This window comes from Macrobrachium rosenbergii, chromosome 7 (assembly GCF_040412425.1).
Source record: "Macrobrachium rosenbergii isolate ZJJX-2024 chromosome 7, ASM4041242v1, whole genome shotgun sequence".
NCBI classification, from domain to species: Eukaryota; Metazoa; Arthropoda; class Malacostraca; order Decapoda; family Palaemonidae; genus Macrobrachium; species Macrobrachium rosenbergii.
The window spans coordinates 29,710,001-29,722,500 of NC_089747.1; the positions used below are offsets into that span (position 1 = coordinate 29,710,001).

At 36.5% G+C, this 12,500-nt stretch overlaps 2 protein-coding genes across 4 annotated transcripts in view; one reads left to right on the plus strand and one right to left on the minus strand.

Annotated features, from left to right (window-relative positions):
• IleRS (Isoleucyl-tRNA synthetase) overlaps positions 1–12,500 on the minus strand; it is a 173,882-nt gene that overhangs the window by 95,671 nt on the left and 65,711 nt on the right. Inside the window, exon 1 of one of the 3 annotated variants that reach the window (XM_067106896.1) lies at positions 7,292–7,430. The exons of 1 other annotated variant lie outside the window; for it this stretch is intronic. The gene's annotated coding sequence lies outside the window, so the exon portion shown is untranslated. Of the gene's footprint in view, positions 1–7,291; positions 7,431–12,500 lie in introns of those variants that run through there. One more of the 3 variants, XM_067106895.1, reaches the window with a different exon arrangement.
• The window catches only part of LOC136840261 (uro-adherence factor A-like), a 42,911-nt gene that overhangs the window by 7,399 nt on the left and 23,012 nt on the right, over positions 1–12,500 (plus strand). Inside the window, exons 2-7 of the mRNA XM_067106894.1 lie at positions 1,496–1,618; positions 7,312–7,485; positions 9,309–9,406; positions 9,977–10,040; positions 10,701–10,865; positions 11,563–11,697. Of these exons, the coding sequence (XP_066962995.1) occupies positions 1,496–1,618; positions 7,312–7,485; positions 9,309–9,406; positions 9,977–10,040; positions 10,701–10,865; positions 11,563–11,697 (759 nt within the window). The remainder of the gene's footprint in view (positions 1–1,495; positions 1,619–7,311; positions 7,486–9,308; positions 9,407–9,976; positions 10,041–10,700; positions 10,866–11,562; positions 11,698–12,500) is intronic.

Sequence of the window (12,500 nt, forward strand, 5' to 3'; positions counted from 1 at the left end):
GAGGAACCCCAGGTACTGGGCAGTGTGAAACTGAGGGATTTTTGCAGAGGGAATGACAAACTGCAAGTACTAAGGAGTGTGACAAGAGGGGTTTTTGCGAATGGAATGAGAAACTTCAGGCAGTGGGCAGTGTGAATAACGGGAGCTGCAGTGAGGGAACTGAAAGTGTGAGGTGCTGGGGAGGTTGGCGTTACGGCACTGGGACTTCAGGCCATTGATACGAAGGGAATGAAAGAATTAAAGAAAAACCTCTGGTACTCGGCGAAGCGACTTTGGAGCACCACAATGAAGTACTGAAAAACCTCTAGTCTAGGCAGAGAGAGAGTGCCATCCCAGTGAAGGGAATGAATGACCTATAGTACTGGCAGTGACTTCGTGGCATCTCTCAGGAGATGAAGGATCTGAGGTTCTCGGAAGAGTGAAACAGGAGCAACTCAGTGAAGGGAATGAAAGGCCTCTGGTATTGAGGTGTGTGACACTGGGGCACCTCATTGAAGGGAATAAATTGCCTCTGGTTCTGAACAGTGGGGCACGGGAGCACCTTAGATCTGAAAGACCATTAGTACTGGCAGTGTGACATTATGGCACTGCGCTGAAGTAATGGCAAACCTCTGCTTCTGGTCTGTGTGACATTAGGTCATCTCAGAGGAGAAGGAGATGAAAGGGCTAATGCACAGGAGAGGATATGAAATAGCTGAGGTACTGGCCTGTGTGATTTCATACTACCGCTGTGAAGGGAATGAAAGATCTCTGGTATTTGCCAATGTGACTTCAGGGCACCTAAGTAGAGAGTGAGAGGAAGATCTGTGGAAGTGGCAGTATGCCAACGGGGTTTCATGACAAAATATGGATGTTATATAACATTCTGCAAAACTCTTAAGACCCTATCTTTAATACGAATAAAAGGAGAGGCACTTATTGTCAGTTTTAAAATGTGTTTTTGCATCTTTTCCTCATTAAAGATTTGTTATCCTCAAATAGGTCATTATTGAACTTATTTTCTTTTATATAAAGTGTCTTATGAAAGTTCTTCTGTTAGGATCTTACTGTTGAAATCTTGAGTGTTTTTTTATAGGATTATACTATTATCATTCTCAATTATTTGCCTGCTGCCTTCATCCTCACCGTATTGACTCCTGCAGTAGACCTTGAATAAGTGATGATGGATTAGAGTCCCGGGAACACATAAAAAGAGGATTTTATCAGTTGTTATTATTACCACTACTACCATTGAAATTCTGAAACAATACTCTCCTTTTTTTAAATAATAATAATAATAATAATAATAATAATAATAATAATAATAATAATAATAATAATAATAATCCTTACCAGCACTACGACATTGCATAAATTTCAAGTGAGAGCAGCAATGAAATCGCAATGAGATTCAGGGACACCTGTACTGAGTAGGCACCGTAATTATTATTTTTCATCTTACTAAAATTAGTATTCATCCTTTTCATAACTAAATCTCCCGTTTTCTTCCTTTCAGATGGACTCGGGGCCAGGTCGGTGTTGGGTGTGCGACGGGCCGGGGAAACTGTGGTGCTCCGGTTGTCGTTTCGCCCTGTACTGTTCCTTGGCCTGCCAGAAGAAGGATAAAGCTAGACATCTGGTGAGTCAGTCTCGGGGCAGCGCATGGAAGGGTGGTCGCTTTGGTTCTTCCTTATCTCTCTTTTTATAACTGGCGTTGCTTTTTCAATCTAAATCCTATCACGCACACAAAGGTGTAATAAGAAATCATCACCATCCTCCTCCTCTTCTTCTTCTTCTTCATATAACCTTAATCCCAGCTTCTGTAGAGTCGACCGCTCGAGTCTTCCTTCTCCATAGAATGCTGTTTTGGACACCTGCGTGTTCTATGCCCAGCGACTCTATGCCTTTCTCTAAAACGTCACTCCATATAATTTTCTGCTTGCCTCTTCTACTTCTACCCTCCACGGCCATTTCACACGCTTTCTTAACCAGGGCATCCTCATCCTTGCGAACTACATGGCCATACCACTTCATCCTACTTTCCCTAGCTTTATCTGTTATTTTACCAACACCCGCCCATTTTCTTGTTTGTTCACTTTCAGTTCTTTGCAGCAGCGACACACCCAGGGCCCATCTCAACATTCTCATGTCTGTCCATTCCAGGGCTCCCTCCTCTTTTCTGCATATTGCCAAAGTTTGGGCAATTCCTTTGAGACTTAGGATTAAGGTCTACAAAATAGTAATCAGATCAGTGCTGTTGTATGATGCAGAAACTTAAACAATGCGAAGAAAAGAGGAGGGAGGCCTGGAAAGGATTGCTGAAAAGACCTGAAAGTGAACAAATAAGAAAAAGGCTGGGAGCTTGTAAAATAACTGATCACAGATAATAAACCTCGAGTCTACAAATTCTAAGTATTGTTTATATCCAAGAAATTCTCATAGTCTTCTCAATTATCCTTGCCATTACACAAAGGAACAATCAATACTGTCACCCATTTCTTTGCAGCCTTTCCTTCATATAGACAAACTTCATACCGTGGTGAACGACTCGGTTACACTTTCACCGTCGAACCACAGCATCTCACAATCTCATCATCTCATGGTGTATTTCCATTTTTGACCTCTTAATTGCCCTCGTAATATCTTCCACAGTCGTTTCTACAAGCTTTCTCAAACTTATGTTAACCCCTTCACTTTTGCATAATTCAGTTAGGCCTTTCTTTTCTCTGCCATTTTCAACAAATCCTTAGAATATTCATAGGCTTCCTTCTCAGATAGCACTTTATCATTTGTATCCTTTATCCTGAGATCCATCTGCTCATTAATCTTTCTTTCTACATTTACTTCATTGTAGAAGAACGTAGATCTAACGTCACTGCTCACCTTTTTCAACTTTTTGCTCTTATATGCCGCTTTCTTTCTCTCTCACCTTCTTCTTGACCTTTTCTTATTCCGTATTTGTGTATCTGATTTTCCCCTCTGTCTTGAAACTGAATTTCACATAAACTCTGTTTGCTTTCCACTAGACTTCTCATTCCTAATGCCATCACTCCCAAAACCTAACATGCTCTTTTCAACTCTTTGACACTACCCTGTAATTTTTCACACTCCATGTACTCCTTAATTTTTTATTTATATGTTCTCATTTCCCTCGTATCAAGCTCACTTGCCTTAGTTGTACAGCTACAGTTTCACCCCTTCTTCTCTCTACGTCCATTAATTTATTATTCCATCCACTCTCCATTAACACGTAACACTTTTTCCTCTCCATTTTCACTATCCCAAGCAAAGGATTTATTCAGAAAACATGTTTTTCCAAAGATCAGGCACCTCTCCAAGCACCTCCACAAGACTTTCCATTTGCAGAAACTCCATAATTGCTACAACGCCATTTTTTCTGTCATCTCTTTTTGCATTTAAATTACCTAGCACAACCACCTTTCATGTTTCCAGGCACTGCAAGGCATAGGCCCAAAATCATATAATCAGATTCATAAAAACATTCCCTTTTACTCCTATTCCTTTCCTATACTGGCCCATGCATGCTATTTCAACTGCCATGCTCAATCTTTCCTACACAGACCTAGACACAAATATATTGTATTAAGCAGTCTCTGAGGATGGGTTAAAAGGTGTGAATGTGTTAGTTCAAGGAGTGTACAGTTAAATATTGCAGAGGTAAAATTTATACTAGAGAGTGTTTATGGTTGGGAGATATTGAATCTGCATTTGGTGGGGACTGGAGATCACAAAAGGTTGGTTTGGCTAGGTAATAGTGAATACAGAGGTAGATGACAGGGAAGAAAAGGGCATTATTGGCAGTCAGGGCGTTCCTGGAGTAACTGAAAATGGGAAGAATTTTGTGGAAATGTGTTTAGAAAGAGGCTTGATTGTTAGAAATGTATAGTTTTGAAAGAAGATTTTTTACAGGTACACTTGTGAGAAGGAAAAGGGCTAGGAAAATATTATGCCAGATTGTGTTAGTACAGTAGATGGAAGAGAAAGTCGATGGATGTAATGGTCAGAAAAGGAATAGTTAGAGTTACATCTGATCATTATCTTGACGAAATAAAGGTTAAGACTGACATGAGTTGGAGAGGGAGGGATGAAAATCTTCCTGTAAATGCAATTTAGACAAGTGCTTTGGATAAAAATGAACTGAGAGGAGCATGTAAGAAAATTGATGAACTTTGGGCTAAAAGCTAAAATATATATATATATATATATATATATATATATATATATATATATATATATATATATATCTATATATATATATATATATATATATATATATATATATATATATATATATATATATATATATATATATATATATATATATATATATATATATATATATATATATATATATATATATCTATATATATGTATATATATATGTATATATACATTATACACACACATTTATATCTATATATCTATAATTTATCTATAAATATCCACACAATTTTTTGCGTAATTCTCATATAAACAGATAAGCACGCAATCAAACAAACAAATAGCCAGTTCCTCTCATATATATATATATATATAATGTGTGGTAATTTTCGTAAATATCCACTCAATTTTTGCGTAATTCTCATATAAACAGGCTCCCCTCTCAAGAAAAGAAAGGACAAAGCTCACTGCAACTTTCACGCTTAAACCATGGCATTATGGACGAAGCCACGTGTAGAAAACTTCCATGCCTACAGAGAAGGCTGGCGAGCAGTACATTGACATTACTCATTCTGACCTTTGACTTCCTGAATGTTAAAGCCCTTTCTTTCCAATATCCTTTTTATGCCATCTGTGCATCTCTCTTTAAATCTCCCTTTTCTTTCTTCTGATACTTCCAAATTGTATACACTTTTCACCAGCCTACTGTAATATCATCATTCTTTCCATTTGATCAAACCACCTGAAAATATTCAGATCCATCGTTCCACTTACATCATCACATTTCTCACGCTTTCAATTCCTCTCTACAACTTTCATCTTTCATTCTCATTCAACAGCCACACTCACTCCCATACAGATTAGTTCAATAATTCCTTCATAGACTCCAACCTTGGCTGCCACAGACGTTCCAAGTATGTTCCTAATTATCTGCACACATGATGCAAACTTTCTTACTTCACCAACTATATAACTCTGCATATTTTCTCATCCTACCACCATCCAAAATATTAACTCCCAAATAATTAAAAGAATCTGTTTCTTTCACCACCCATAACATTCCCTTCTTCACCTGCCTGGTTCTCATTTGCCCTCATACCTTACTCTTGTTCAGATTTACTCTTAACATCCTCCCTTTGCAAACACTGCAGAGCCATCTCCAATCGTGATGGCATCATCTACAAACAGCAATCATCCCAAACCCATTTCATTCATGATCTATCTTGTCTCAAAGCGTAGCATCTACAGGAATTGTCTTTTCTCCTACTTCCTGCATCATTCCACCCATCTAAACATAAAGTAACTGTGGAAACATAACACAGCCTTATGTCTGGCCAATTTTTAGAGCAAAACAGTAACTCTCACACCTTCAAATTTAAAACATGCTTTAGTTTCATCATGTGCCACATACAGCATTTCTATTTTACTTTTAACTTTTTCAAATAACAGGTTAATAACATACACTTGATCCATTCACCCTCTTTATTATCTAAACCTGCATTGTTCTTCCCCTATGAGACCTTCTGTTATGTGTCTTACCTTTCCTACCTTCCCTGGTTATCACAGAAAAGTAATGGCTCTATAATCCTTACATCTCACCTGCCACTATTATTCTCATGTGAAAGAACAATTATTCATCTCGCCAAATCTCGCCAATTTTGTTGGAACCTTTCCTTCATACAGGCATACCTTATATACCAGGTCAGCAACTCAATTTCACTTTCATCACCGCACACCAGCTACTTACTTGTAATCACATCAAATCCAAGCATCTTCCTAATTTTCAACTTCTTATATTAGCCCTTCTGACATTATCAAGATTAACTTTCATAAACTTTGTCAGACTTTCACTGGCCCTTCCACTCTTGTGTTAGTCAGCTCCTACTCCCTCACTCTTCCAAATTCAGCAAATACCCAAAGTACTCACTACATCAATCCAGGACTGCATTCTCCACAGACAGTTCCTCTCTACTTACATCTTTTATCCTGAGAGTTATTTGCTCACTAACCTTTCTCTCTGCATTTTCCTCTTTGTATTTGCGCAAAGTACTTGTTCATCTTTTCACCATCCCTGTTTTATTACATGCCTTCTTTTCTCTCTCATTTTCTTCCTGACCACCTTATCCATCCTCCTTTCTTTCTTCCAGTTGCACCTCGAATACTCTCATATTTTACTCCACTAAGTTTCTATAATCTCTCTCTCTCTCTCTCTCTCTATATCTATCTCTATATATATATATATATATATATATATATATATATATATATATATATATATATATATATATATATATATATATATATATAGGTGTGCCTTGATGATACGTTATACACCATAAAAAAAAAGGAAGAGAAATAACCAAATTTATGTTGAACCCTCACTTTCAAGGTGTCCCACGCTGAAGAAGGAGCTTGTTAAGCAAAGATTTGAAAAACAGAGGAAAGGACGAAATTCCAGAGTGGAGAACATAAAGGAAGACCGATGGGATGAGCAATATCTCTGTTGTTCTGTAGCTAAGCTTGAAAAAAAAAAGTTTGAGGATGGTGATTTACCTGCTTTTTTGAAAATGGAAAGCTATAGGAAATGATGAAAACTAAGGCAAGGATAAAATTTCCGATCTTGGCAGTAAAATGATAAAAACATCCATTGAACTATGTATTACGTGGGTTAGGCTACCGATCCCCTGAGAGTGAATGTGAGATCCTACAGCCTAGGTGAGGGGTGAATCATACCTTTCTGTTTCTTACTTTACACCTTCTTGGACTTCCACGGAGTAAACATGCGATTGAGTAGCTTGGTGGGTGTTACATGTACACTGACTTGTCCCTTAACTCTGTACCTCAGTAGAAGATGGGTTGGGATGTGGCAACCTGTCAAATGTTATATTGTTTCTTCTCATTTACTCTCGTAACTAAAGGTATTGTACAGAGTAAATATGAGAAGCGATACCTTGGAGGGTGTTATGTGGCTTATAACCATTTTACTGCATTGTTCCGAGTCCTTAGAAAGTAAGTATTGGATGGGGTAGCCTGGTGGTGCTACATACTTTGTTAACGACATTCATTTGACATTCTGCTCCACTGGATATCCGGGAAGCCCTTACAGAATGTGATGGTCTGATTGACTTACCATTTTTTCCACCCTTTCAGGATGAATGTTTCAACAGCAGCAAGAGACGAGCCCACTGCAGCTACTGCGGGAGGGACGAGACGTTGGGGGGAGTCTCTTGCACAGATTGCCTCGTCTGCTGTTACTGCACCGACTCCTGCAGGAAGATGGACTCTAAGAACCACAAGCCTGTCTGTCAGAAAGCGAGAGAAAAGGTAGGTCTCTGTTAGTGGCGGGACAGAGGCTGCAGCCATCAGCGCCAATACTGTTTGCTCTTTTGGAAAATGGTCGCAGTCTAGCGAGAAATCCAGTGCAGTTGTTATTATTTATTTTATATTACTGTGAATAGCACCAGTAAGTCTGTGTATGATAGAGTTACGATTATAGTTACTATTGTTGTTTTTGGCTTTAATAAAAAACAAAATCAGGGATATTATTATCATGTGACCTGAGCTGGATATATATATATATATATATATATATATATATATATATATATATATATATATATATATATATATGTATGCATATATACATATGTATATATATTATATGTATATAATTTTTATGAAATATTTAATATGACACTTGTCTCACCAACCTTCATCACACTCATTCTATCCACAATCTAGCTTCTTCTATAACCTTAAAATACTTTCACAACTTGAATGCAGAGAGAAAGAAAGAAAGAAAGAAAGAAGAGAGAGAGAGAGAGAGAGAGAGAGAGAGAGAGAGAGAGAGAGAGAGAGAGAGAGAGACATGCTTATTTTAGAGACGATGACTAATTGTGGTCTGTAAGAGACACCTGGAAAAGTCTCCAGTTACATGAACGATCATCATCATCATCTTCTTCTTGCTGTTCTTCCGCATCCCGTCATCTCGTATTCAATTCACATCTGGAATTGCTGCTTATGAAATGATCAGTAGTAAATGCGTCACGTACGTTTCATAAATGTATTTTTTCGCTTGGTTTTTTCCGTAATTAGCGCCGTCAGCATATTTATTACATTTATGACCGCACACAAATGCAAATACGCGCACGCACGCAGATTATACATTTTATATATAGATATTTAAACATATATATATATATATATATATATAATATATATATATATATATATATATATATATATTATATATATATATATATATATATATATATATATATATATATATATATATCACATATATGTATATTTTATATATATATATATATATATATATATATATATATATATATATATATATATATATATATACATATAATTGATGATGTACTACTGTACCTTTCAAGTAACTTACGTTGTAGTATCACCTCTGTGTAGCCACATAATGACAATTCCTTCGGGGAAAGAAAAAGACATTAGAATAAGAATATAGCAACATACAGAACAAAATGAAACATAAATCAGAACAGCTTTCAACTTTATTTTCTATATAACCCTAACTCTCTCATCTTCATGATACACCCAAGCGCCAACGCACACCTACATAATACACACACACACACACACACACACACACACACACACACACACACACACACACACACACAGTAACATACCAGTAGTACTTCAAACCACAAGACAATGCCGAATAAAATGTATTTCCCATTAAATATTTTATTCTTTCTCATAAACATATCTTAACCACGTGAGCTTCTAGTGTGTTTTAATTGTTCGTTTAACCTATCTTGATCCTTCCTTCACTCATTTTAAATACTCTTTCCTCACCATTCAAAATCTACAATAAACCAATCTCAGACTTTCTTTCCTCCCTGACTTTACTGGTGAGACACTTGATATACTAAAGGCCCGACTGTGTACCGTCGTCGTACTCTTCAAACCAATATTGAAACGATACATGATCTCCCGTGATGTTTTCTCATTCTCTTTCCTAAACGTTCATGTGACTCAACTGCTGCTGAAAGCACATGATCAGAATAATCAAATCATAATTGGTTCATCCATACATACATTCATACATATATGCATAAAGACACTTTTTTGTATTATAATATAACAATTTCAAACAGGTACTAGAAGCAACCAAGAAAATAGGGGACTGGAATCGCCGTGCGAAGGGCATCCCGCAGTACATGGGCCGCCTCATCCATGCCGTTGATTACTTGAGGTTTGTTCCCTCTTGGTATTTGCTAGGACTAGTCATATGGTTTGTTGTTATCACAATTTCTTTGCCTGATATTATAATTATTACGGAAATAATTGTGGGGTGGGCTGTCGGATTTTTTTTTATTGTGTGGTATATAAAAATCGTTAGGAATGGCTTTTAAAATTGACGATACATAATTGCCGTTGCGCAGACATGTAACGATCTAGATTACTGTCAGGACTGGTTCTAAGGTCTGTTAATTTTTATGCTTTTGTGTAATTATATATATATATATATATATATATATATATATATATATATATATATATATAATGGAAACTTATTCAAGTGACTTCCATCACTATCGATATAAAAGTTATAGAGGTAAAAATTTCTGGGACATCACTGTCAAGTGTAAATGAAAGTGCTGGCAGTATTCACGTACGTTTAAAAGTAGACGGATGTCATATTTTTTCCGGGGCATGCCAGAATTTTCAAGTATATATTATTTAAAAAAAACTCGTGTAAGAGACGAAGATAACTGATACCGTAGTATGTGCCTGATCATACTTTTTATCCTCTTTGGAACAGATGGAGTGAAAATGAAGGGTCCAAATTACAGCAGATATCTGTATTCGAAGCCACGAAACAGAAGGTGAGAATGACTAAGGTATTTCTCTTTGTCACCGACATATCCCTCGCAATGACTTTTGAAGACATATTAGTTAATGGAAGACAAAAGTTACTGTAACGTGATCAGTGCTGTGGTTAAGCAGTAACAGTTTCATTCGTTACCTGCAGTTTCTCAAGTATGACTTCTTGCATGACTTAACATGGACTTTACAAATTTTGCGTTTTATTTCATGAATCGAATTTGATCTCGCCTAAGGTGCAAGGGTTGTTGTAGGGTTGGAGATGAAATGGAAAGTGACTGGCACCGCTCTCTTCAATAACTATTTTCTCTTCCCTCAAAAATAATTTGTTTAGCGGCCAAAGCAAAATTTGACTGATACCTCTCGCCTCAAGTTTGGAAGATAATTTTTTTTTTGTAAACATATGTTCTGAAAAAGTTTTTTGCTCTTTATATCAGATTTCATATTCCATGGACGCTGCTGAAGGGTCTTTGGCCAATGTCCCAGTTGAGCTCATCCCAAATTCGAGCCTAAATTTAAACAGGCTGGCATACATGTATTTAAACCTACCATATGCAACCACTCCTTTTTATACCCGGTTTCATGTGGCATAACAAATTGCTTCCTATGTTTAATATCTTTCCTGATTGTTTTGGTGTTTTTACAACTGCCTGGAAATCAAGAAAAAGGCAGAAGAAGAACGCCCGAGAGATATCACGAAGGGGAGGAGATCTACTCCGGAACTTACTCAGGAAATAGGAGAAGAATGCCTCAGAATCCTGATGCTCGGAGCTGACCTCAAGCACGTGCTGAGGACCCTCCACGACACTCCGGATTCCTGTACGCAGGTAGAAGCAGCAGCTTCTGTTTGTCTCATGTGGGGGAGATGCAATTGACGCTTTTCAAGTCAAACAGATTTAAATATATGTAACGCTTCAGGATATGGTACAAATCACTTAAGACTTAATCAGCCCATTCTGTTAATCTACTTAGGATTTTCTTTTTGAAAAAATTTCAGACTTATTCGTTGCAAGAATATAGTAACATCAACACCATCAGATTCTAAGTTTCTTTAAGTTTGTTTGGAAACTAAAATCTTTACGATAGTTCACGATTCATTGGCAGTGCCTTTATGGAAGTTTCAGAGTAGAATATTGACATTCTTAGGATAATGGCATCTTATGATAATTCATTGTATAGTACTGATATTTTTGGGACAGTTCATGTTTAAATGCTATGGTCACTGCAGAATAGTTACATCACTTCAGCGCAAAACATCGGCATTTTTATGATACTACACACTAAAATACTGATTACTCTAATGATTCATGTGAAAATACCTACCATGGTAGAATAGAGATAACTTTACAAGAATATTTATAACAATCTTACATTTTTATAAGCTTTTTCAGGTAACTGGTATATTTCTAGTAGCTAATTCATAGAAGAATACAGAATTTTTTTATGATAATTCATCATACAATACAGACAGACCAAGATAACTCATCGTACAGTAAAGCCTCCAACATGATATTTATTTTCCAGGGTATTGACATCACACTGCTGGATTCTAGTCCCCACATTTTAGCCCGTAACCTTTTGGTGCTCTATCTGCTCATGCTCCCTGACGCACCAACTCCACTTCAGGATCAAGCAATGCTCAAGATTCATGCAGAAAGGGTGGGTAAATTCTACGTATGTGTGTGTGTGTATATATATATATATGTATATATATATATAATATATATATATATATATATATATATATATATATATATATATATATATATATATACTCATATATATAATCATGAAGCTACAAATGTCACTTAATATCAAATTCATGCTACCTCAGGAATATCTCCGATGGAGAATTATCACCGAAGGGTTTATAAGTGATAAATGGATTGGTACTGTCGGGTTGCGAACCCACGACACAGCACAGACCCAGCAACGTCGAATGGGGTTGCTGGGTCTGTCCTGTGTCGTGGTTCGCGACCCAACAGTACCAATCCATTTATCACTTATAAATTCCCCTTCGGTGATAATTCTCCATCGGAGATATTCCTGAGGAAGCGTGAATTTGATATTAAGCGACATTTGTTGGCTTCATGATTATATATAAATCACAGTGTGATAAAAAAATTCATATATATATATATATATATATATATATATATATATATATATATATATATATATATATATATATATATATATATATATATATATATAGCCGTATGGTGTTTTGATATGGAGTTGTTAGCCCAAATTCTCCTGGCCTTGCTGCAACCTGCTACTGTTGATTAATCACAGGTAGATAATTCACTATCTAAGTCAACATTGGTGAAACTGATTCTCCACGAAAAAGACCCAAGTCGTTTCTCAGTGTGGAATCGATGTGGTGAAGTAAAATTGGAACCAGTGAGGCTGGTGGGGCTTATAATTATGTATGTATCTACATATATTGTATATATACAGTA